At 46.5% G+C, this 27,001-nt stretch overlaps 1 protein-coding gene across 1 annotated transcript in view; it reads left to right on the top strand.

Annotated features, from left to right (window-relative positions):
- Nucleotides 1–1,501: 1,501 nt before the first annotated feature.
- Nucleotides 1,502–27,001, top strand: part of LOC138278708 (CD5 antigen-like) — a 223,189-nt gene continuing 197,689 nt past the window's right edge. Inside the window, exons 1-2 of the mRNA XM_069219289.1 lie at nucleotides 1,502–1,636; nucleotides 6,108–6,181. Of these exons, the coding sequence (XP_069075390.1) occupies nucleotides 6,118–6,181 (64 nt within the window). The 5' untranslated portion in view covers nucleotides 1,502–1,636; nucleotides 6,108–6,117. The remainder of the gene's footprint in view (nucleotides 1,637–6,107; nucleotides 6,182–27,001) is intronic.

The following is a 27,001-nucleotide window of genomic DNA, read 5'->3' as shown; positions in this document are numbered from 1 at the left end:
TGTGAGCCTGTGTGCCCGGGTCTTTGTGTGCTTGCTCCTGTGAATCTACTGTCAGTATTTCACTCTATCTTTATGTGCGAGCACGAGTGTGAGCCTGTGTGCACAGGTCTGTGTGTGCTTGCTCCTGTGAATCTACTGTCAGTATTTCACTCTATATTTATGTGTGAGCACGAGTGTCAGCCTGTGTGCCCGGGTCTGCGTGTGCTTGCTTCTGAGAATCTATTGTCAGAATTTCAATCTATATTTATGTGTGAGCACGAGTGTGAGCCTGTGTTCACAGGTGTCTGTGTGCTTGCTTCTGTGAATATACGGTCAGTATTTCACTCTATATTTATGTGTGAGCACGAGTGTGAGCCTGGGTGCCCAGGTCTGTGTGTGCTTGCTTCAGTGAATCTAGGGTCAGTATTTCAATCTACATTTATATGTGAGCCTGTGTGCCTGGGTCTGTGTGTGCTTGCACTTGTGAATCTACTGTCAGTATTTCACTCTATATTTATGTTTGAGCACGAGTGTGAGCCTGTGTGCCCAGGTCTGCGTGTGCTTGCTTCTGTGAATCTACTTGTGTCAGTATTTCACTCTATATTTATGTGTGAGCACGAGTGTGAGCCCGTGTGCCCAGGTCTGCGTGTGCTTGCTTCTGTGAATCTACTGTCAGTATTTCAATCTACATTTATGTGTGAGCACGAGTGTGAGCCTGTGTGCCCGGGTCTTTGTGTGCTTGCTCCTGTGAATCTACTGTCAGTATTTCACTCTATCTTTATGTGCGAGCACGAGTGTGAGCCTGTGTGCACAGGTCTGTGTGTGCTTGCTCCTGTGAATCTACTGTCAGTATTTCACTCTATATTTATGTGTGAGCACGAGTGTCAGCCTGTGTGCCCGGGTCTGCGTGTGTTTGCTTCTGAGAATCTATTGTCAGAATTTCAATCTATATTTATGTGTGAGCACGAGTGTGAGCCTGTGTTCACAGGTGTCTGTGTGCTTGCTTCTGTGAATATACGGTCAGTATTTCACTCTATATTTATGTGTGAGCACGAGTGTGAGCCTGGGTGCCCAGGTCTGTGTGTGCTTGCTTCAGTGAATCTAGGGTCAGTATTTCAATCTACATTTATATGTGAGCCTGTGTGCCTGGGTCTGTGTGTGCTTGCACTTGTGAATCTACTGTCAGTATTTCACTCTATATTTATGTTTGAGCACGAGTGTGAGCCTGTGTGCCCAGGTGTGTGTGTGCTTGCTCCTGTGAATCTACTGTCAGTATTTCACTCTATATTTATGTGTCAGTATTGCTTCTGGTTGCTGCATCTGCCTGTATTTCTGCTTGAGTTTGCTTCTGTTTATATTTAGTTTTATGTACAGTCAGAAAGCATGTAACTTGAATTTTCTCAGGTGAAGAGGTGGTAAAAGGTGGGTGGAGAGTGGGTGGAGAGTAGGTGGAGTCTCCTGTAAACCAGACTATACATAATCAGTTGCCTTGCTTTTCTCTCTTCAGAGCTACAAGTCAATGATTAGAAGTGGTTTGTTCATCACCATTCTAACAGAATAAATATTCTACTTGAAAGCTACAGAGAAAAAACTTTCAAAACAGGATCTACGCCAGCAGACAAGAAACACAGCTCTTTCCTGGACGTGAATCCAGACGGTAAGTAAACTTTATTTCACTACCTGAGGAGACAGCTGAGTTAAAGACTGTTAACTCCAGGCAGTTTGTGTATTTCATCCTTTAGTGGGGAATCTGTGACAGTGATTAGACGAGAAATTCAAAATAGTGAGTTTCTTGTTTTGGGTAGGACAGTCACTGCTGGTTTGATTTACTCAAGAAATAGAGGTGAGGTCAAAAGTCCTAGTCCTCCTCAATCACAAACTCCCCTAGATTGTCCACCCTGCGGACTATGTTCTGAATCAGACCTTGAAATGATGAGTTTATTTCACATGTTTTTGTAACATTTGTTTTTCTCGTGGGACTACATAGGCAGAAGATTACATGAAGGACATCTGCAGTATGTTTGTGATCCTAAGGCACCGCTGTTGTGCTAGGCAATCAAACACAGAATCTAAGTTATTTACTTTATCTGTTGTGAATGTTATAGTTAGCTCAGAGGTTACATTCAAAAGGCATTTTTGTTTGTTTTCTGAATAACGTTGGTACTGTTTTTCGTATTCCCAAAATGTGCATCCACTTTGAGATTTTCATAGCACGTTTCATGTTGCAGCTGCTAATAGTCAACTCGGTGGACAAGCAGAAAGCTGGAGAAAAATGAAAAAGTCATAATAAAAATACTAGAGTGGTCGAGGGTCTAACAAAGAAAACTATTTCTTTCATAGCACGGTGATAGCCAGAGGGCACACTGGTTTTCTTAAGAAATGGGAAAAGGTATGGAATACTTTTTAATGTGACAGATTACTTAGGGAGAGTGGTTCCCCCTTTCTTAACACCCAAAGTCCCAGAAGAAGGGCCCTGCAGTACCTTCTTTTTGCTCCCAGAGCCAAAAGCAAAAAGCAAAAGGGATGGGGTTAACCTACCCTGATCCCCAGGCCTTGTATGGTCCCCCAAGGGACTGTGTCAGCAAAAAAGTAACGATTAAAAATATACTTGTGTTGCTACATTTGCAGATCCTATACTGGCTGGTAGAACCCAGAGAGTTGACACGTTTTATGAATCAGAGTCCACCAAGTACTGGTGCAACAAATCAGACACACAATTATTAAGAATATGCTCTCTCAGGATCAAGTTATACAGGCTTTCATAATCAGTAACTTTACTGCCATGTAACCACCCCTCCAAGGCCTTCACTGAATGGTCAACAAAGTCTACCCAGTCTTGTGTAGACTCCTTTTTGGTCTCTCTGAACTTCATCCTGTACTGTTCAGTGGTTAAGCCATAACCATCCAGGAGTGCATTCTTAAGAACTGTAAAATTATTGGCATCACTTTCTTTCACAGTAAGGAGCCTATCCCTACCCTTTCCACTAAATGATAGCCATAGGATAGCAGCCCACTGCCTTTGAGGGACATCCTGTACAACACAGGCCCTCTCAAGTGCAGCAAACCACTTGTTAATGTCATCCCCCTCCTTATAAGGGGGAACTATCTTGTGCAGATTCCTAGAATCATGCTCTTTTGCAGGATGACTATGGGGAATACTGCTGCTGCCACCATGGGTTTCAAACCCAATTTTCTGTCTTTCTCTTTCAATTTCTAAGGACTGCCTATCTAAATCCAGCTGTTGCTTCTTGAGCTTCAGCCTGGATTCCTCCACTCTCAATCTATTGAGCTCCCTTTCTAACACTCTGTCATCAGGGTGGGTGGGAGGGATATGCCTAGAAACAGAAGTATGATGAGAATGGACAGAAGGAGACCTGTCCCTAACAGAAGGCATCCTAACAGCTTGGTTAACAGAAACATCACTTCTACTGTGATGAGAAGGAATACTCTTGCTATGATGTGAGACAACACTATCAGTATGGTGTGACTCTACATCAGTACCAGCTATGCTAGGTTGTCTGATAATGGGCAGGCTAGGAAGTTTCTTTTCTGAATCTTTTCCTAAGGGTGTCCCCGGGTCAGATTGGGAACCATTAGCTACTTTTTCAACAGAAGGGGCACCTCTGGCCTTATCCTGTTCTACAAGCATGTTAACCAACAGTTCTCTGGGGGGATTCTTCCCTACACTTAAACCTCTTTCTATGCAGAGACTCCTTGCTCCTTTCCAGCTAAGGTGATCATAAGCAAGTTTGGACAGATCAACAGTTTGTCCTGTGCCAGACATTTTAGAAAGTGTTTAAGTGTTAGAAAAAGTGAGAACAAAGTTTTCAGAACTTTTTAGAAAGACAGAAAAAAAACTTTGTAAACTTTTAAAGAAATTTTAGAAAGTTTAGAGGTACTTTTCAGCACTTAGAAAAGAAGTGAAAAGAGGAAATGCAAAACTTTTTGGTTAGGTGTACATACACTGAACTTGTTTTGTATATTTTTCTCTTATGAAAAGTACAATGACAAAAGTGGTAAGTAGTTACAAAGCACTTATCCCACCACTGCACAACCAATGTAGGAGGGTGCCCACACACTAAGGGGGTAATTCGAGACCGCGGGGCCAGGGTCGGCGGGAGCACCGCCGACAGACCGGCGGTGCCCCGCAGGGCATTCTGACCGCGGCGGTTCGGCCGCGGTCAGATGCGGAAAACCGGCGCTCTCCTGCCGGTTTCCCGCCGGTTTCCCGCTGCCCTGCAGAATCCTCCATGGCGGCGGAGCGCTCTCCGCCGCCATGGGGATTCTGACACCCCCTACCGCCATCCTGTTCCTGGCGGGTCTCCCGCCAGGAACAGGATGGCGGTAGGGGGTTGCCGCGGCACTGGGCACTGGGCATGGGCACTGCAGGGGCCCCCGTAAGAGGGCCCCACAAAGTATTTTCAGTGTCTGCTATGCAGACACTGAAATACGCGACGGGTGCACTTTCCCACTCAATTCTGAGCCGGCGTCCTCGTGGGAAGGTTGATTTGCCCTGGGCTGGCGGGCGGCCTTTTGGCGGCCGCCCGCCAGCCCAGGGCAAATCCCAAAATACCCTCAGCGGTCTTTCGACCGCGGAGCGGTATTTTGGTGGGGGAACTTTGGCGGGCGGCCTCCGCCGCCCGCCGAAGTTAGAATCACCCCCTAAGTAACTTAGCACCCAACCTTTTGTTTCCTCACACTGAGGGTACTCACTGAGATACTTTTGGCATATTTTCATAAAAATAAAGTACCTTTATTTTTAGTATATCTGTGTATTGTGTTTTCTTATGATATTGTGCAAGTGACACTAGGGTACTGTAGGAGCTTCACTCGTCTCCTAGTTCAGCCTAAGCTGCTCTGCTAAGCTACCTTTTCTATCAGCCTAAGTTGCTAGACACCCCTATACACTAATAAGGGATACCTGGGCCTGGTGCAAGGTCTAAGTACCCCTTGGTACTCACTACAAGCCAGTCCAGCCTCCTACAGTAAGGATGGCTAAGATAAAGTATGGATTGAAAAGTTGGCCCAGCACCATGTACAGAATAGGAAAAACAAGATGGCAGTGTGCGCGAGTTGCACCAATCAGCGCGAACAGGTGGCCAATCACAACTTTGCCCACTCACGCAGAGTTAGGCGGAGTTCGCAGAGTTTTTTCTTCACTCCACAGAATTCCACGTGGCGGAACACCACAAACGCCTTCCAGGCATATTCTTGATAACTTCTTCTTTTGAACCTTTAAATATGATCTTGTATTGCTCTGAGTTGCTCATTTGAGGGAATTGAGAAAACAGTAGATATCTTTACAGACTGTCAGGATAAAAAACACGGTAAAGTGATGTATTCCTCTCCTATATATGTTAGTTTCGGTTTAATGATTGACTAGAAATACTAACACTTCAAGGTAAGTAATGTGATCTTTGCTTCTGTGACTGAAAGAGATATGTGCATTTTGTTGGTTCAGAGAACAAATATTTAGTTCCAGAATACGAGCCCGCGCCACTCCCCTTGAGTAGGCCTTGGACTGCTCTGCCTCGCTACCCTGGGAGAGTCAAATGCTACTATGAGTTACTTGGCTCCCAGTAAAGAAACATTAGTGGACTTATTACTAGTTACGGCTTCATGTCCTTCGCAACTACTAAACAATTTTCTGTATTAAGCACTTTTTACAGAGATTCGAGGACTTACCCTTCCCATCTCCTTTTAAATGCTTCTCTTTTTTGAGCATTGCTGCTTTAACTTTCAGGATACTACACAGAAAAGGCAGGTGTTTATTATCACTATCACTAAAATGTTTTAAAATAGGGTATAGTATTCATATGAGCCCTGGGTTACCGAGAGATAGAGAATGTAACAGGTCAGTCTATAGCTGGGGTCTCCAACCTTTTCTGTAGTAAGAGCTACTAATTTTACTAGAATTCTAATACTGACCGCATCAGACAAGTTTACATTTCTGTCTTGAATACACACTTTTTAATATTCATTCAACCCAGCAAAAGCTTCCATGTTTGGAGACCGGACTGCACACAGGAGAGCTACTCATGTGTACCCAGAGATCTACTGGTAGTTTCAGAGCTACCTATTGGAGAAGCCCGGTCTAGAGGAAACTAATATTTTCATTCTTTTTTCAGAGCCACCATCATGCTGGTGAAGACTGCTTGCCTTCTTCAGGTCCTGAGTGTTGTGGCCATTTATTCTGGCTATGGTGAGTGTGGACTCAGTCTGAGGAAGGGGTAGTAATGTCATGTAGTGATGACCAAAGGCTGCTGAAATTAACCTTAACGTGACCTAGAAAAGTAGAGTGTACAACTGAAAGCTCACTTAAAAACCCTCTAAAGTGCTTCTAATCACACAGCACTTGCGATTCAAGTTCCATTCGTGTGAAAAAGATTTAAAAAAAAAATAAACTATAACATTAGTGACTACTGCAATGCATTTGTCTGAGCTGCTTCCTCTGGTGAAGAGATTCCAAGACAGTGAAAGGCAGACAACATGTACTAGTAATTAATGTACTTAATGACCATATAAGTGCATCAAGTAACCACTTCTAAACACCCCCAACACCATTCACACCCGTGACCCTCATGGTGCTCAAGGAGCAAAAGGAATGCATTTATTGAGCTGTCCCTTCAACTCTGCACATTCCCTACTGAGAGGCAGGTTTGCTGTAAGTAACACTCCCTTCAGACTCTGACATAATTCTGAGTTTTTATATAAAACCAGTAACCCCTAGAAGTGGGCTCTCCTCAGCAGGCACATGGACCTGGATACCCACATGTTCTTCATCTCCATCCCCTCTTGGGATGATCCCTCCTAAAGCTCTGTCAAGAACATGTGGTGTATGTTATCTTTTCTACTGAAGTGGATAATTGGAATATACAATTACACTAACATTGACTGGCAGATACCCCTCAATTTACACTCAATGGAGGTGAATCCTGCAAGGGAGGCCAAAGTTTGACGAGTCAAGAAGAAATGATGAACTGTATCTAAAACAGTATTTGACTGAATCCATCCTGAAGTTGGTGCAGACAAACTCTGCTGACTATATCCCTGCAGCCCCTGTTTTATTGTTTAACAAGACCACCGAGGAGGCTGCCATCTGCCTCTATAGTATCTTTTAAATCTCATAATGTGTATACAACGGCTTCTAACACCAATACATTTTACACCTCATATATTATGTACATCATACTGGCTCAAGCTATATTACTCTGCAAGTAAACGAATAAACTGTTTCACACTGAAAACCCCCACACAGAGCGAGAAGTGTCAGTAATTATTGAACAGCTTTGAGAGTTCATATCAGGCCATGGGCCGAGCTTTGACTTCTAGCTGACTTTGAGCTGCTGAAAGGAAAGTGTCTCCTAAAGTATGGACTACCATACCTGACATCAACACTACATTTTCTCGTACTCATAATTTCAACATTCTGCTCAACTAGCTAGATTGTGCAGATGGCTTGTGTGACAAATGCTCTCTATGATTTCTGTGCTGCTCTGCAAGAGTTCTAGACTGTGCTGGACACAGTCGGTGCATCCAAAGTGGACCTCCTTTTATCAGGGTTGATTAACGTCCACCTAACTAGACCATTGCTGGATTAATAGTTGGTTCCACATGATCATGGAGTGCAGGCCCTTTCATCTGTCTTTAATCCTCTGTTGTAGCCCAGTATTGCTTCTTCTAACCAGAACCATAGTGGAGGGGGGGTGGAGGCTGATGGGATCCATATATATTAGTTGGGAGATGTGATGAGCTATGTACAGCTTCATGTGTGGTAGGCATAAGCCCCCTGCTTCTCTTTCGATTTACAGTTTGTCACTCTTCAGTCTTGGTTTCCACCCCCCAGATGAAGTTCTTTATGTCTGTGTCTATCTGGTTCATTAGGGCTTTCCCTATAATGGGGGGAGCAAACCAAGGACATCATTTTATCGGGGTGCAACAAACATTTTGCTTTCACCCTTTCCCATAGTAATAACTGCAAATTGGACCACTTCTCAAAATCCTGCCTGTTTTCTCCATCAATAGCCTCAGGTTGCCTTCATGTTTACCCTCCATCCCTCAGTTGACGAAAACTCTGAGGTATCTCGGTCCCTGTCACACTCATTTGATGAGGAAGTCCTCTAGGCTTAAGCTCATGCTTGAGAAATGGGAAGTGGCTCACTCTTCCACAGATTACTGGGAAAATGTGTATATTGGTTTCATCAGGGTTGGGATGGTAGCATCAGGCTGCTTAAGAGTCAAGAGAATGCCACAGAGAGTGACTTGGCTGAACCTAAGGGTGTAAGTATCCCCTTGAGCTCTACCTTAGATCTCCTTACATTGATGAAAGGCTCTAGTGCTATGAGGCAGACCAGTGGTGATAGTGGACACCCTTATCTACTTCCCTGTTTGATTTCTACTGTGCGGGATTAAAACCAACTGCAGTTTATGTATGACGTGAGTATCTAGTGGGACAATTTTACTCTTGAAATGAAGTTTGTTCCTAAGCTGAATATCTCAAGTGTTGTGAAATGGCACCCCCATTCTACACGGTCAAGAGGTTTTTCTCCATCTAAGGATAGGGTGAGTTCTTCTTCATGAGCGTCCCAGGAGTTCTACTGAAGGTGGGATAATGTTTGATAATGATTTCTTGAAGACATGGCCAGCACAACTCCACTTGGGAAGGGTGTATGATAGTCGCTCTGAACTTGCTCGGTCATGTTACTGACTGCTCAGTCACGCTGGTCAGTTTTAAATGTCTGCATCTATTAGTATGATGGGTCCATAGCTTTCATTCTCTAAGACGTTCCTGTCAGCTTTTGGCAGTTATGTGATTATTTCATGCTTGGATATGTGCCCTAGGGAGCCTGAATCCTCTGATTCTCTGAAGGTGTCTAGTGGTAGGAATCATGAGTCCCCTATTCTCTGAAGGCTTCCAGTAGTAGGGGGATTGTCTGAACTTTGCGGGAAACCCTCAGCGGATTTTCACACGGTAGTGCCAATATTGACTCTTTGATCTTTTCTATGTTGATGTATCTGCTCAAGAGGTCTCTGCTCACCTCTCCCAATGTGGGTAGCTGTGTAGAGTTAAAGAATTATCCCCAGTCCTATTTCTTCTGCTGCATCCAAATCATACTTTCCCTTAGAAAACTGCCCAAAAACTTCAACTATTTGTTCAGGATGGGTCACTATTCTGACCTGTTTATTTTTGATGGCCAGATAGCAAACTGCTTCCTGCTGTCTTAATTGATAGACAAGCACCTTGCCAGCCTTCTTGCCTCATTCATAGTCCTTGTGTCTCAGTCCTGTCAGGGTGTATTCAGCTGCATTGCTATTCATTATATTCACTTTTGGCCTTCTGCAAGCATCTCCTGTTATCTGCAGAGGACAAGTGACTAAATTCTCATGTTAGGGACCTAGGGGCCATTTTGACCCCGGCGGTCTGCGTTAATGTGGCGGTAGTACCACCAACAGGCTGGCGATACTTACCGCCACATTAAGACCATGTCAGAGCCGCTACGGTAATACCGTTGGGACCGCCAGGCTGCTGCCAGCCTACAGCCTGACAGTCCCGGCGGCAGTAATCCGCCAACCTTTCCATGGCAGTAAAAACCACCATGGAAAGGCTGGCGGTATGGGGAAATCGGGGGGCATGGGCACTGCAGGGGCCCCCATGCACAGCCCCATAACGCATTCCAATGCCCGAATTACGGGCAGTGGAATGCGCGACGGGTGCTGCTGCACCCAACACACCTCAACATTGCCGCTGGCTCGAGCCGGCTTCAATGTTGTGGTGAGTTTTCCGCTGTTTCCGTCCGCTGGCCCACTGTAAAGCTCATAGTAGGGCAACAAACATACCGCCAGCACTGGCAGTATGTTGTTGCCCGCGGCTTCGGCGGTCTTTGGACTTCGGCGGTCTTTGGAAAAGACCGCCAAAGTCGTAACGAGGGCCCTTATGTCTTCCCCTAGTCATTTTCCTGGCTCACAACTTTACGTTTTGTGATAGCTGAGCCACACAGCATTTGCTCCCTCTATGTTGTCTTGCCTGTAGTTGATGGTAGTTGTGCTGAAGTGCATGGAGTTTTATGTGTCCCAGTGTAGGTACATATGTGTGCATCCAGCAGTCACTTCTCTACAAGGAGCCTATGTTGGGTGGATTGCATTCTCCAACAGGACAGGGTTCGGGAGAAGAGTCCCAGTAATAAATCTAGTTGGACTAGGGAATGGTCCAATATGTTACAAGGTATTATCCTGGGATCTTGTATTGTTGTAAATAAATTCATTTGCAGTCAGATTGAAGGTCTAGATCTACTGTCCTGTGCCATCTGTTAAATGGGTCTGGGTGCCTGGCTTATCAAGTAATGGATTTAAAGTTAGAGTCCTGTCTCCATATATCACTGTTTTTGTTGTGTTGAACACTATCAGATGTCTAATGAAATGTGTTAGAAATGTTTTGTTCAGTATGTTAGATTGGTATACTGTACCCACTATTAGGGTCATCCCCATTGTTCTGAGCTTTGCAGACATGTATCATCTCTCAGGGTTTGTCCAAGTCTTTAGTACTTTGGGGGACAGAGGCTTTATAATTAGAATAACCACTCCACATTTTCTGTGTCACAAGGCTGTTTGAGTGTGTGTAACTGTGTCTGAACCTATTAATTAGCCTTCTCTCCCAATTTTATTTGAACTCATCAACTTTACAGTGGGGTAGGTGTTTCTCCTGAATTAAGGCTGCGTCTAATTGTTTAAGATAGTGCAGCTAAACATGCTGTTAAGTTTCTTGGTCAATATCCTTAGTGGTTTAGGTCACAATCCCCTGTCCATTTGATGCTGCATAATTGGCTGTGGAGGTGCATTAATTATGTGTGTGCAAAGATTTGCAATGTGGGTTGCTTAGGAGTCTCCTTCATTTAGGGAGTGTGGAGAGAGCATTATATCCACATCTATCCTGTTATTTTAAGTTTGTGGTATTTGGATTCTTCTCTCTACTCTTACCAATATGTAGCTATTTACATTTTTGCCATGTGCACCAGATGTACTCAACTTTTAACTGTGGGTATATCTCCCTTGTCTCCCACTCTGAGTGCTTTTAGGCCCACGTCCACATTCAGGACTAGGGCTGTCAGTGTGTTGTTCTGGTGTCAGGTTTGGTTCTGTCCTGCTTTAGAATTATGATGAGTCTGACTATTAATGACGGTGTATGTTTGATGGTGTGTGACCAGAAAAGTTTGCCTCAGTTCTGGGGATGACTGACTGGCCATCTGCTCCCATCTGTGTTTTTAGTGTTATTTGATTATTACCAGAGTTGACTCCACTTTATGGTCCTATACTATTGTCATCTAGGGATTAGCCAACAGTATACAAAATCTGTGAAAAAAACAATTAAACACCACAAATAACTATAAGTCCTTATACTTTCCTTAGGCACTGTTTGTGAGAAGCTGGCCTGGCTTGTAGTGGGTACCAATGGTACTTACACCTTATACCAGGTCCAGTTATCCCCTTATAGTGTATGTAGTAGTGTTCTAGCAGCTTTGGCTGATAGAGGTAGCTAGAGCACAGCAGCTTAGGCTGAACTAGGAGACATATAAAGCTCCAACTATACCACTTGTCACTTGTACTATATCATAAGAAAAGACAATACTCAGTATTACTAAAAATAAAGGTACTTTATTTTTATAACAATGTGCCAAACTTATATCAGAGATATACTCCCTTAGGAGATGAGTAACACACATAAAATATACACAGATAATGAAATCAGGTAAGTGACACAGTCAGATTATTGATTGGAGATTACCCTGCATCCCATTGCCATCCCAGTATTGTCTGCAGAACTGATTTCCAAGACCGGTGGATCTCCCTCCGAAAAAGTCAATAAAGATCATTAGTCTTCAAAGGCCAGATTACAGCCTGCATTAATATGTGCCGGCAGCATGTAATTGGATGTGCAGTGCAGAGGAAAGCTTACTCCAGCTAAATCTCTTTTGCATTTTTTATTCAAAAGCTGACATGGATCTGTTCAAGTGTCAATTATACAAAATAGTTACACTTCAGCACACAAAACATAATGTTGAAGCTGCAATGATATGAAAATAGACTATTTGAAGATTCCAACTATGATTCTTTTTCTAACTATTTTCAGCAGGAAAGAGTGAGACCAAAAAACCACAGGGATTTGCACCAGTGAAGGGAAAGGCCACTACCTTTAATGAAAGTCCTTAAAAGGACATGGCTCCCTTCTTAGTGTCCACCAGCAAGATTTGAATATGTACAGGAACAAGGCTACCAGTGAGGGACAGGAACACAGCAGGATTCCAGGAGAAGAGTTACAGCACCAATACAAATGCCCCTACTATGACAAGGCCTGAATCTTAAGCAGTTTAAAATCATATAAGCTTTCCTTATATGTAGGACAGGGCTGGACCTTCAAGTATAAGGCCAAAAAAGGTTGAAAAGTGTTCACATCACAGACCGCACCCTGTCGCATGACTATCTCATCTTTCGGTGTAGAAAAAACAGTCTGCGGAAAGACGAGGACTTTCTCAATGTTGACAGTCATTTTTAAGTCTCCTGCCTTCATGTAGCATTATGTATGTATGCATGTATGTATGTATGTATGTATGTGGTATTTTTGTAGTGCAAACCTAGCTGAAAGCCAGTGGAATAATGTACAAGGTTGAAGGCAAAGTCTTAGTTAGTGTGTGATCAGATGAGGAGCTGGTGTCTAAGGGAGAAAGTAGACTTTTACTGGATCATGATTTAGCGATCTTTAAAGAGGTGCATCTTCAACTCTTTTAATATATTGGACCATGGTTGAGGCAGACCTGATAGGCACAGGAATCTCCTGCCTCATCCTGGGTGCATAGATGAAGAATGCCTGTTGCATTACGTTTTTTTGCACTTTGTCATGATGCCATGGCTGTGGCCGAGCTGAGAGCAATCGCAGATGGTGGGTTTGTCAGCCAGATAGGAAGACATGTCAGCTATGAAGGCTTTGAAGATGATACAGCTAGTTTTTGGGATGGTGCAGGCTGACAAGAGGTGTCCAGCTGGAACTGCATGTAAGATCCCCTTCAAAGGTGCCAGTGTGGAGTATGAGAGGTTGGGGAACAGTACATTGCCAACATCCAGATTTGAAAGTATGACACCTTGAACAGCGAAGGAAGCTGGGTTCTGGTTGCAGTCCCCCCCCCACACACTTTTTGCCTAGTCTTTAGAACAACTTTGCCTGAAGGGCACTGGGTTCTTGCTAACCAGGTCCTCAGTGGCAGCGTTCCTTCCCCAGAACAAGACACTTAGGGCCAGATGTAGCAAGTCGGCAATTTGCGACTTGCAAATTGCGAGTCCCTGCGACTCGCAATTTGCAAGTCGCAAATTGCTATGCAGTACGGTGTCTCAGACACCGACTGCGACTCGCAATGGGGTCGCAATAACCCACCTCATGAATATTCATGAGGTGGGTCGCAAATTGCGGCCCCATTGCGAGTATAGGCACTCGCTAACATGGAGGCCTGCTGTCGTCAGCAGACCTCCATGTTCGCAACCTGCTTTTCAATAAAGCAGTTTTTTTTTTGGAAGTGTAGCCCGTTTTCCTAACAGGAAAACGAGCTGCACTTCAAAAAAAACGAAACCCCTTCCAATTTGCGAGTGGGTTACCATCCACTTGAAGTGGATGGTAACTGCGACTCCATTTGCGACCGCGTACGCGGTCGCAAATGGAATTGCATCCCACTGCGAGTCGCAAATAGGAAGGGAACACCCCTTCCTATTTGCGAGTCGGGAATGCATTTTGCGAGTCGGAGCCGACTCGCAAAATGCATTTCTGAATGGCAAAGTGGCTTTTGCGCCTCGCAAACGGCGATTTTCGCCATTTGCGAGGCGCAAACACTTTGCTACATCTGGCCCCAGGTCCTTTAGCATCTCTGTAAGTCCCTAGTAAATGGTACCCCTAGTACCTAGGGCATGAGTACTAGAGGGGGTCCCTCAGAGCTTCAGCACAACTTGTGCCACCCTGAGGGACCCAACACCAACCTAATGCAGACTGCCATTGAAGGCTGAGTGACAAGGTGCTCCCAAAATTTAAAACACGACAAGGCACCCACTTGAGTGCCATGTCCCTTAAATCACTCCTTGTAATATCTGTAAGTCACTACTACAGCAGGCCTTCAGCCTTAAGGCAGAGTGCATTATATTACAAGTGATGGCATATATGCATGAGCAAATATGCCCCTACTGTGTCTTTGTCAATTCTCAGATATAGTAAGTGTGCAGGGAGCCATTTCAAGTGCATGTGCTGGACACTGGTCACTATGAGTTACAAAGCTACATGATGGCTTCTCTGAACATAGATATATTTGGTATCAAACACCTTCTATTAATAAACCCTTACTGATTCTAGTGATGGATTTATTAATAGATGCACCCAGAAGACACCTTAGAGGTGACACCTGAAAAAGTAGTGAGCTCACTGACCGGTTCTAGCCAGTTACCACCAAAAGACTTAAATCTGCCCTCCAACAGTGAGAGCCTGAGCCCTAGGGAGATCAGGAAACAAAAGCCTGTCTGGGCTTGGGTGTTACCCACCCCTTCCCACAGAATGACCTGCATTCCAAGACAAAAGCATCAAAGAAGGCCACCACCTTTGGTATGCACATCTGGCCTCCCTCAGTGGAAGATGCCAAACCCCCTGCCTCAGGCCCCATCTGGCACCTGGACATTTGGGAAAATTAGATATGCAGGAGGAATGTTGCCTTCCAGGATGGACACACACCTTTAGGAATTCCGCCATCTTGTGTGTGGTGCAATTTAGCGACTCTGGTTAGGTTGATGCCCCCAAGGGTAAGTAGTCCATTGGCTACTGCCCTTCACTCCTCTTTGCACCCCCTAAATTGAGTGTTTAGGGACCCCCTGATACTAGATCCTCAGATCTTCGCTAGACACAAAAGAAGTGGACAAGAATCCTGCTGAACCTGAGAACCGAGGAGCACAACTGACATGGCGTCAACCCTGCCAGCCTGCCTGCTGCACCCGACCCTCGAGGAGCAACCAACCTGTCCTGCCGCTGCAGCCTCCAAGAAACTGGGAGAGCTGCCAGTGCTTCGCCAATCGCAAGGAGGAACTCCCTTGAATTAGAGGAGCTGCTTCCCTGCATCAACAGGCACCCAAGAAAAAACTGAGAGGACCATGACCACCAGAAACCCGATTGTGGACATCACCACTGCACCTGGATGCACCATCCTATGTTGAAGCAGGCCAAGGTTGCCAGCATGGTCCCCAGGCTCTCCAGCAATGAAGCCCACCCCATGCTCACCCACTGTGGACATCACACCAGAGTCTGCAGCCTCTTTTCTGCAGACCCCCTGCAACAATGAGTGACCGGGGGAAAAAACACAATGCCTTAGGACACGTCTGCACCCTTCTGCCATGGGCCCAGGAGAAAATAACCAAGGGTGTCCCCTTGTCTCCCCACTACGCAAGACCTGAGCCCACTTGTTGGCTTGGTCAGACTGGACCCCCAGTCCACGCCTGCAGAATGTTTCTGCGTCCCCTGCAACAATGAGGAACTCCAGCACCTGATACCAGAATACACCCCTGCACCAGTGCTCTAGAGCCAGAGGAGGAGTGGACCAATGGTGTCCCTACCTATCTAAGGACCTCAACGGTCGAGCCCCCAAGTGGGTTCCCAGGGACTGACCTTCCTGTCCATCCCAGCAACGACTTTCCAACGGACCTATTCCCATAGACTTGAATTGGGCACCCGACGCTGTAACACACCTCTGCACCCAGACGCCCCAGAGCCCCTCTAGGTGAACTGTTCGTGTGGCTTTAGACCTTGCACCATACTCACCTCAAGTCCAGAAGAACAGTCCTGTAAGTTGTTACTGAATGCCCATATGCAGTGTCTGTTTTCCCCCACAGGATGACATTGGGCACCTGAGGCTGGAAAGCACCTCCGCACCAGGATGCCTCGGTACCTCCCGATCCGAACTATTGGTGTTGCTTTTGTCCTCGCCCCATACATACCTTAATTCAAGATGAACAGTCCTGTAGGTCGTCGCTAAGTGCCCACATGCAGTATATGTTTTTCCCCCACAGGATAACATTACCATTCCAAAAACTGCACTGTCAACATTTGAAAATTTAAAAAATCCATAAGTACTCACCTGATTCCAGTGATCTTGATGTCAAAATGTACATAAAAGTATGTGTTATTTTTATAAATTGGCGTTGAATTTCTTTATTAAGAGTGTGTCTCACTTACTGTATGAATGTGTGCCTTAAATGCTTAGCACTACCCTGTGATATGCCTTCTTAATCGACCACACTACCCAAACACAGAGCATTTGGGATGTCACTTGTGCCTCTGAGATACCTCTGGGGATTGCCTGGACTCTTTGCAGAGTGTACCTCATTTTGGTCCACTATATAAAGAACCAGCTTCCTCCAAACAGCTTGTAGGAGGCTGGTCTGTTTTGTTGTGGGTACCTAAGGTACTTACACCTTATACCAAGTCCAGTTATCCCTTATTAGTGAAATGTAGGCAGTGTCTAGAAGACAGGCTCTCTAGTGGTAGAGTGGATGAGCAGCCCAGGCCTAACTAGGAGACATGCAAAGCTCATGCAATACCACTGTAGTCACACAGTACTCACACACATGAAAGAAAATACTGTGTTAGAAAAATAAAGGTACTTTATTTTAGTGACACAATACCAAAACTACCATTAGTGACTATACTCCCTTAGGAGGTAAGTAATACACTTATTATATATACATATAGTAATAGAAATACGTAGAAAACAGGGCAATTACCATAGAACACAATAGGTAGAAATGGGCCTAGGGGGAACACAAACCATATATTAAGAAAGTGGAATGTGAAAGTCGGCTTCCCACCTAGGCAAGTGTAGTGTGTAGAGGGGCACTGGGAGTATTAGAAAACCCCAAAGGTAAGTACTAGAACCAACCCCAGAAAAATAGGAGTAAAGTATAGGAACTTTTCCTACGTACACACAAAAACGACAATCAGGATTATGCAAGGACCATAAGAGACTGCAAGACACCATTAGTGGATTCCTGGACCTGAAGACCTGTGGAAGAAGGGGACCAAGTCCAAGAAGCAAAGAAGAGTCCAAGGAGAACAGGAGCCCCTGCTAACCAGGATGAAGGGGCAAGAGAGGAACCACCAGTGAAGCACAACAGTTAGGATTGCACCCAAGAAGATGGATTCAGCTTCCTGGTTGGTGCAGCTGACGTCCCACATCGGATGGATAATTGCAGTATGGGTGGCTTCACAGAAGTCAACCCACGAGCCATGGAACACAGGAAGCTTGCGGTTGGAAGAAAATGGCGCCGCCCGGGACCAGGAAAGACCAGGCGGATTCTACCCATGTGTGGGAGCCGAAGGGGGCTTTCCGGTTCCTAGAGAGCCCACAGCAGACCAGGTAGCCCACTCACGAGTCCCACAACAGGGGGACAAAGAAGTTGCAGAAGAGGCCACAGCAGCACCATAGCAGAGGCTTCCACGCCGGAGTTTCAATCAGGAAGCTGTGCCTCGCAGGATAGAGTGCTGGGGACCCAGGCTTGACGGAAGTATGCAGCCAAGCCTTGGTAGCTGCAAAACATGCAATGGACGGGGAGGCAAGCTCTTACCTCCACCAAACTTGCACAGCTGGACCAGGGGACCGTTGCGACCACTTCAGTCCACCACCCTTGTTGCAGGATCCACGCAGCTCCACTGGAGAGGAGATCCACGCCACCGGTCGTCGATGCAGAGGGTGCCTGCTGAAGCAGGGGGGTGGCAGCTTCCTTGCACCCTCAGCTGGCATTTCCTGGGCTCCTGCCCACTCTCGACACTGTCGCGACTCTAGGACTTGGTCCCCTTGTCTTACAGGTACTCAGGTCCGGAAATCCACTGTTGTTGCATTGCTGGTGTTGGTTTTCCTTGCAGACTTCCCCTATCACGACTTCTGTGCTCTCTGGGGGTTGTAGGTGCACTTTACACCTACCTTACAGGGTCTTGGGGTGGGCTATTTTTCTAACCCTCACTGTTTTCTTACAGTCCCAGCGACCCTCTACAAGCTCACATAGGTTTGGGGTCCATTCGTGGTTCGCGTTCCACTTTTGGAGTATATGGTTTGTGTTGCCCCTATACCTATGTGCTCCTATTGTAATCTATTGTAACTTTACACTGCTTGCATTACTTCCTTGTGCTATTACTGCATAATTTTGGTATTGTGTACATATCTCTTGTGTATATTTGGCATCCTCATACTGAGGGTACTCACTGAGATACTTTTGGCATATTGTCATAAAAATAAAGTACCTTTATTTTTAGTATATCTGTGTAATGTGTTTTCTTATGATATTGTGCATATGACACCAGTGGTATAGTAGGAGCTTTGCATGTCTCCTAGTTCAGCCTAAGCTGCTTTGCCATAGCTACCTTCTATCAACCTTAGCTGCTAGAAACACCTCTTCTACACTAATAAGGGATAACTGGACCTGGCACAAGGTGTAAGTACCTCTGGTACCCACTACAAGCCAGGCCAGCCTCCTACACCAGGTGATCATCGCAGGTGGAGCTAAAGACAGCTATATCATCTAGATATACTGCACTAAAAGCCTCCAACACTTGCAGGACTGTATTCACCAACCTCTGAAAAGTGCCAGGTGCATTTTTCAAACCAAAGGGCATCACTGTAAAATGGTAGTGCCCTCCTATAGCTGAAAATGAAGTTTTAGCTTTAGCATTCTCTGCCAATTTGATCTGCCAATACCCTGCAGTCAAATCAAAGGTTCTTAGATACTTGTCAGATGCCAGTGTATCTATGAGCTCATCTGGCCTGGGTATAGGGTGAGCATCAGTTTTTGTTACCTGGTTTAGACCTCTGTAATCTACACAAAACCTCATCTCCCTTTTTCCATCTTTTGAGTGAGGCTTTGGTACAAGCACCACAGGAGAGGCCCATGGGCTTTCGGAAGGTTCAGCCACTCCTAAGTCAAGCATTTTCTGAACTTCTTGCTTTATGCAGTCCCTGACATGGTCAGGCTGCCTATAGATTTTACTTTTGACAGGCATGCTGTCTCCAGGATCAATTGTGTGTCACACCAAGATGTGGTGCCTGGGACAGTTGAAAAGAGTTCAGAAAACTGACCAAGGAGATTTATGCAGTTGTCTTTCTGTTCTGCAGTAAGACAGTCTGCCAAAACTACTCATTCCACTAGAGCATCCTCTTCTGTGGAAGAGAAGAGATCAGGGAGAGGGTCACTCACTTCTTCCTGTCCCTCATCTGTTGCCATGAGCAGGGTGAGATCAGCCCTGTCGTAGTAGGGTTTTAGGCGGTTGACATGAATCACCCTAAGGGGACTCCTGGCAGTGCCTAGGTCAACCAAGTAGGTGACCTCACCCTTCTTTTAAAAAATGAGGTGGGGTCCACTCCATTTGTCTTGGAGTGCTCCTGGGGCCACAGGCTCCAATACCCACACCTTCTGTCCTGGTTGGTACTGAACAAGAACAGCCTTCTTGTCATGCCTTTGCTTCTGGAGCTCTTGGCTGGCCTGAAGGTTTTTACTGGCCTTTTTCATGTATCCGGCCATTCTGGATCTTAGGCCAAGTACATAGTCCACTATGTCCTGTTTGGGAGCTTTTAAAGATTGTTCCCAACCCTCCTTCACAAGTGTTAGTGGACCTCTTACGGGGTGTCCAAAGAGGAGTTCAAAGGGGCTGAAGCCCACTCCTTTCTGGGGTACCTCCCTGTAAGCAAAAAGGAGGCAAGGTAACAGGACATCCCATCTCCTCCTGAGTTTTTCAGGGAGTTCCATTATCATTCCTTTGATAGGTTTATTAAACCTCTCTACCAGTCCATTAGTCTGTGGATGATAAGGTGTGGTGAATTTGTATGTTACACCACATTCCTTCCACATAGCTTTCAAGTATGCAGACATAAAGTTGCTACCCCTGTCTGATACAACCTCTTTTGGAAAACCCACCCTGGAAAACATTCCCAGGAGGGCTTTTGCCACTGCAGGTGCTGTAGTGGTCCTTAGAGGAATTGCTTCAGAATATCTTGTGGCATGGTCCACAACCACCAAGATAAACCTATTGCCTGAAGCAGTAGGAGGGTCAAGGGGGCCAACTATGTCAACCCCTACCCTTTCAAAGGGAACCCCAACCACAGGTAGTGGAATAAGGAGAGCCTTTGGAGTGCCACCAGTCTTGCCACTGGCTTGGCAAGTCACGCAAATCTTTTGTGTCCTCTGACATCCTAGGCCAGTGAAATAGGGGGACAAGCCTTTCCCATGTTTTAATCTGGCCCAAATGCCCATCCAAAGGAATGTCGTGTGCCATAGTTAGGAGGAACTCTCTGTACTGCAGGAGAATGACCAATCTCCTGGCTGTAGGAGGCTGGACTGGCTTGTAGTGAGTACCAAGGGGTACTTACACCTTGCACCAGGCCCAGGTATCCCTTATTAGTGTATATGAGTGTCTAGCAGCTTAGGCTGATAGAAAAGGTAGCTTAGCAGAGCAGCTTAGGCTGAACTAGGAGACGAGTGAAGCTCCTACAGTACCACTAGTGTCACTTGCACAATATCATAAGAAAACACAATACACAGATATACTAAAAATAAAGGTACTTTATTTTTATGACAATATGCCAAAGTATCTCAGTGAGTACCCTCAGTATGAGGATAGCAAATATACACAAGATATATGTACACAATACCAAAATATGCAGTAATAGCAATAGAAAACAGTGCAAACAATGTATAGTCACAATAGGATGCAATGGGGGCACATAGGGATAGGGGCAACACAAACCATATACTCTAGAAGCGGAATGCGAACCACGAATGGACCCCAAACCTATGTGACCTTGTAGAGGGTCGCTGGGACTGTAAGAAAACAGTTAGGGTTAGAAAAATAGCCCACCCCAAGACCCTGAAAAGTGAGTGCAAAGTGCACTGAAGTTCCCCAAAGAGCACAGAAGTCGTGATAGGGGAATTCTGCAGGAAAGACCAACACCAGCAATGCAACAACAATGGATTTCCAGACGAGAGTACCTGTGGAACAAGGGGACCAAGTCCAAAAGTCACGATCAAGTCGGGAGTGGGCAGATGCCCAGGAAATGCCAGCTGTGGGTGCAAAGAAGCTGCCACCGGATGGTAGAAGCTGAGGATTCTGCAAGAACAACAAGGGCTAGAAACTTCCCCTTTGGAGGATGGATGTCCCACGTCGTGAAGAGTTGTGCAGAAGTGTTTTCCCGCAAAAAGACTGCAAACAAGCTGTAGGAAAGTACCAGCTTGCCTGGCATGTTACCCCCATTTTTCACTGTATATATGTTGTTTTAGTTGTATGTGTCACTGGGACCCTGGTAACCCAGGGCCCCAGTGCTCATAAGTGTGCCTGAATGTGTTACCTGTGTAGTGACTAACTGTCTCACTGAGGCTCTGCTAATCAGAACCTCAGTGGTTATGCTCTCTCATTTCTTTCCAAATTGTCACTAACAGGCTAGTGACCATTTTTACCAATTTACATTGGCTTACTGGAACACCCTTATAATTCCCTAGTATATGGTACTGAGGTACCCAGGGTATTGGGGTTCCAGGAGATCCCTATGGGCTGCAGCATTTCTTTTGCCACCCATAGGGAGCTCTGACAATTCTTACACAGGCCTGCCACTGCAGCCTGAGTGAAATAACGTCCACGTTATTTCACAGCCATTTTACACTGCACTTAAGTAACTTATAAGTCACCTATATGTCTAACCTTTACCTGGTAAAGGTTAGGTGCAAAGTTACTTAGTGTGAGGGCACCCTGGCACTAGCCAAGGTGCCCCCACATTGTTCAGAGCCAATTCCCTGAACTTTGTGAGTGCGGGGACACCATTACACGCGTGCACTACATATAGGTCACTACCTATATGTAGCTTCACAATGGTAACTCCGAATATGGCCATGTAACATGTCTATGATCATGGAATTGCCCCCTCTATGCCATCCTGGCATAGTTGGCACAATCCCATGATCCCAGTGGTCTGTAGCACAGACCCTGGTACTGCCAAACTGCCCTTTCTGGGGTTTCACTGCAGCTGCTGCTGCTGCCAACCCCTCAGACAGGCATCTGCCCTCCTGGGGTCCAGCCAGGCCTGGCCCAGGATGGCAGAACAAAGAACTTCCTCTGAGAGAGGGTGTGACACCCTCTCCCTTTGGAAAATGGTGTGAAGGCAGGGGAGGAGTAGCCTCCCCCAGCCTCTGGAAATGCTTTCTTGGGCACAGAGGTGCCCAATTCTGCATAAGCCAGTCTACACCGGTTCAGGAGACCCCTTAGCCCTGCTCTGGCGCGAAACTGGACAAAGGAAAGGGGAGTGACCACTCCCCTGACCTGCACCTCCCCTGGGAGGTGTCCAGAGCTCCTCCAGTGTGCTCCAGACCTCTGCCATCTTGGAAACAGAGGTGCTGCTGGCACACTGGACTGCTCTGAGTGGCCAGTGCCACCAGGTGACGTCAGAGACTCCTTCTGATAGGCTCCTTCAGGTGTTAGTAGCCTATCCTCTCTCCTAGGTAGCCAAACCCTCTTTTCTGGCTATTTAGGGTCTCTGTCTCTGGGGAAACTTTAGATAACGAATGCAAGAGCTCATCCGAGTTCCTCTGCATCTCTCTCTTCACCTTCTGCCAAGGAATCGACTGCTGACCGCGCTGGAAGCCTGCAAACCTGCAACATAGTAGCAAAGACGACTACTGCAACTCTGTAACGCTGATCCTGCCGCCTTCTCGACTGTTTTCCTGCTTGTGCATGCTGTGGGGGTAGTCTGCCTCCTCTCTGCACCAGAAGCTCCGAAGAAATCTCCCGTGGGTCGACGGAATCTTCCCCCTGCAACCGCAGGCACCAAAAAGCTGCATTACCGGTCCCTTGGGTCTCCTCTCAGCACAACGAGCGAGGTCCCTCGAATCCAGCGACTCTGTCCAAGTGACCCCCACAGTCCAGTGACTCTTCAGTCCAAGTTTGGTGGAGGTAAGTCCTTGCCTCACCTCGCTGGGCTGCATTGCTGGGAACCGCAACTTTGCAACTACTCCGGCCCCTGTGCACTTCCGGCGGAAATCCTTTGTGCACAGCCAAGCCTGGGTCCACGGCACTCTAACCTGCATTGCACGACTTTCTAAGTTGGTCTCCGGCGACGTGGGACTCCTTTGTGCAACTTCGGCAAGCACCGTTTCACGCATCCTCGTAGTGCCTGTTTCTGGCACTTCTTTGGGTGCTACCGGCTTCAGAGAGGGCTCCTTGTCTTGCTCGACGTCCCCTCTCTCAGCTGGTCCAATTTGCGACCTCCTGGTCCCTCCTGGGCCTCAGCAGCGTCCAAAAACGCTAACTGCACGATTTGCAGCTAGCAAGGCTTGTTGCGTTCTTTCGGCGGGAAAGCACTTCTGCACGACTCTCCACGGCGAGAGGGATCCTTCCACCAAAGGGGAAGTCTCTAGACCTTTTCTTTCCTGCAGAAACCTCAGCTTCTTCTGTCCAGTAGAAGCTTCTTTGCACCCGCAGCTGGCACTTCCTGGGCATCTGCCCATCTCCGACTTGCTTGTGACTTTTGGACTTGGTCCCCTTGTTCCACAGGTATCCTAGATTGGAAATCCACAGTTGTTGCATTGCTGGTTTGTGTCTTTCCTGCATTATTCCTCTAACACGACTTCTTTGTCCTTAGGGGAACTTTAGTGCACTTTGCACTCACTTTTCAGGGTCTTGGGGAGGGTTATTTTTCTAACTCTCACTATTTTCTAATAGTCCCAGCGACCCTCTACAAGGTCACATAGGTTTGGGGTCCATTCGTGGTTCGCATTCCACTTTTGGAGTATATGGTTTGTGTTGCCCCTATCCCTATGTTTCCCCATTGCATCCTATTGTAACTATACATTGTTTGCACTGTTTTCTAAGACTATACTGCATATTTTTGCTATTGTGTATATATATCTTGTGTATATTTCCTATCCTCTCACTGAGGGTACACTCTAAGATACTTTGGCATATTGTCATAAAAATAAAGTACCTTTATTTTTAGTATAACTGTGTATTGTGTTTTCTTATGATATTGTGCATATGACACTAAGTGGTACTGTAGCAGCTTCACACGTCTCCTAGTTCAGCCTAAGCTGCTCTGCTAAGCTACCATTATCTATCAGCCTAAGCTGCTAGACACTCTAAACACTAATAAGGGATAACTGGGCCTGGTGCAAGGCGCAAGTACCCCTTGGTACTCACTACAAGCCAGTCCAGCCTCCTACACAAGCCTTGCAAGCTGCAAGCTTGCGGTTAGGGTTTTTGGATGCTGCTGTGGCCCAGGAGGGACCAGGATGTTGTCAATTGCGTGAGGGGACAGAGGGGGCGTCCAGCAAGACAAGGAGCCCTCTCAGAAGCAAGCAGCACCCGGAGAAGTACCGGAACAGGCACTACGAAGTGGAGTGAAACTGTGCTCACCCGAAGTTACACAAGAGAGTCCCACGCCGCCGGAGGACAACTCAGGAGGTTGTGCAATGCAGGTTAGAGTGCCGTGGACCCAGGCTTGGCTGTGCACAAAGGAAATCCTGGAAAAGTGCACAGGAGCCGGAGTAGCTGCAAAACACGCGGTTCACAGCAATGCAGTCTGGCATGGGGAGGCAAGGACTTACCTCCACCAAACTTGGACTGAAGAGTCACTGGACTGTGGGAGTGTGAGAAGGTAGCCTCTTTCTAGCCTTGTTACCCCCACTTTTGGCCTGTTTGTGAGTGTATGTCAGGGTGTTTGTCACTGTTTTCACTGTTTCACTGGGATCCTGATAGCCAGGCCTCAGTGCTCATAGTGAAAACACTATGTTTTCAGTATGTTTGTTATGTGTCACTGGGATCCTGCTGGTCAGGACCCCAGTGCTCATAGGTTTGTGGCCTATATGTATGTGTCACTGGGACCCTGTCACACAGGGCCCCAGTGCTCATAGGTGTGCATGTATGTGTTCTCTGTGTGGTGCCTAACTGTCTCACTGAGGCTCTGCTAACCAGAACCTCAGTGGTTATGCTCTCTCATTACTTTTAAATTGTCACTAACAGGCTAGTGACCAATTTTACTAATTTACATTGGCTTACTGGAACACCCTTATAATTCCCTAGTATATGGTACTGAGGTACCCAGGGTATTGGGGTTCCAGGAGATCCCTATGGGCTGCAGCATTTCTTTTGCCACCCATAGGGAGCTCTGACAATTCTTACACAGGCCTGCCCCTGCAGCCTGAGTGAAATAACGTCCACGTTATTTCACAGCCATTTTACACTGCACTTAAGTAACTTATAAGTCACCTATATGTCTAACCTTTACCTGGTAAAGGTTAGGTGCAAAGTTACTTAGTGTGAGGGCACCCTGGCACTAGCCAAGGTGCCCCCACATTGTTCAGAGCCAATTCCCTGAACTTTGTGAGTGCGGGGACACCATTACACGCGTGCACTACATATAGGTCGCTACCTATATGTAGCTTCACCATGGTAACTCCGCATATGGCCATGTAACATGTCTATGATCATGGAATTGCCCCCTCTATGCCATCCTGGCATAGTTGGCACAATCCCATGATCCCAGTGGTCTGTAGCACAGACCCTGGTACTGCCAAACTGCCCTTCCTGGGGTTTCACTGCAGCTGCTGCTGCTGCCAACCCCTCAGACAGGCATCTGCCCTCCTGGGGTCCAGCCAGGCCTGGCCCAGGATGGCAGAACAAAGAACTTCCTCTGAGAGAGGGTGTGACACCCTCTCCCTTTGGAAAATGGTGTGAAGGCAGGGGAGGAGTAGCCTCCCCCAGCCTCTGGAAATGCTTTCTTGGGCACAGATGTGCCCAATTCTGCATAAGCCAGTCTACACCGGTTCAGGGACCCGCTTAGCCCCTGTTCTGGCGCGAAACTGGACAAAGGAAAGGGGAGTGACCACTCCCCTGACCTGTGTAGGAGGCTGGACTGGCTTGTAGTGAGTACCAAGGGGTACTTGCACCTTGCACCAGGCCCAGTTATCCCTTATTAGTGTATAGGGTGTCTAGCAGCTTAGGCTGATAGATAATGGTAGCTTAGCAAAGCAGCTCAGGCTGAACTAGGAGACGTGTGAAGCTACTACAGTACCACCTAGTGTCATATGCACAATATCATAAGAAAACACAATACACAGTTATACTAAAAATAAAGGTACTTTATTTTTATGACAATATGCCAAAGTATCTTAGAGTGTACCCTCAGTAAGAGGATAGGAAATATACACAAGATATATATACACAATAGCAAAAATATGCAGTATAGTCTTAGAAAACAGTGCAAACAATGTATAATTACAATAGGATGCAATGGGGAAACATAGGGATAGGGGCAACACAAACCATATACTCCAAAAGTGGAATGTGAACCACGAATGGACCCCAAACCTATGTGACCTTGTAGAGGGTCGCTGGGACTATTAGAAAATAGTGAGAGTTAGAAAAATAACCCTCCCCAAGACCCTGAAAAGTGAGTGCAAAGTGCACCAAAGTTCCCCTAAGGACAAAATAGTCGTGTTAGAGGGAGAATGCAAGGAAAACACAAATCAGCAGTGCAACAACGATGGATTCCTGGCTGAAGGTACCTGTGGAACAAGGGGACCAAGTCCAAAAGTCACAAGCAGCTCGGAGATGGGCAGATGCCCAAGAAATGCCAGCGGTTGGTGCAAAGAAGCTCTTACTAGGCTGAAGAACTGTGAATACTGCAGGAACGACAAGGGCTAGAGACTTCCCCTTTGGAGGATGGATCCCCCACGCCTTGGAGAGTCGTGCAGAAGTGTTTTCCCGCCGGATGGACGCCAACAAGCCTTGCTACACGCAAATTGTGCGTTTGGCGTTTTTGGACGCTGCTGGGGCCCAGGAGGGACCAGGAGGTCGCAAATTGGACCTGCAGAGAGAGGGGACGTCGAGCAAGACAAGGAGCCCTCACTGAAGCAGGTAGCACCCGGAGAAGTGCCAGAAACAGGCACTACGAGGATGCGTGAAACGGTGCTCGCCGAAGTTGCA

This window comes from Pleurodeles waltl, unplaced genomic scaffold, assembly GCF_031143425.1.
Source record: "Pleurodeles waltl isolate 20211129_DDA unplaced genomic scaffold, aPleWal1.hap1.20221129 scaffold_54, whole genome shotgun sequence".
Classification (NCBI taxonomy): Eukaryota; Metazoa; Chordata; class Amphibia; order Caudata; family Salamandridae; genus Pleurodeles; species Pleurodeles waltl.
The sequence above is the reverse complement of the archived record's forward strand: the minus strand, read 5'-3'. Positions and strand labels throughout refer to the sequence as shown.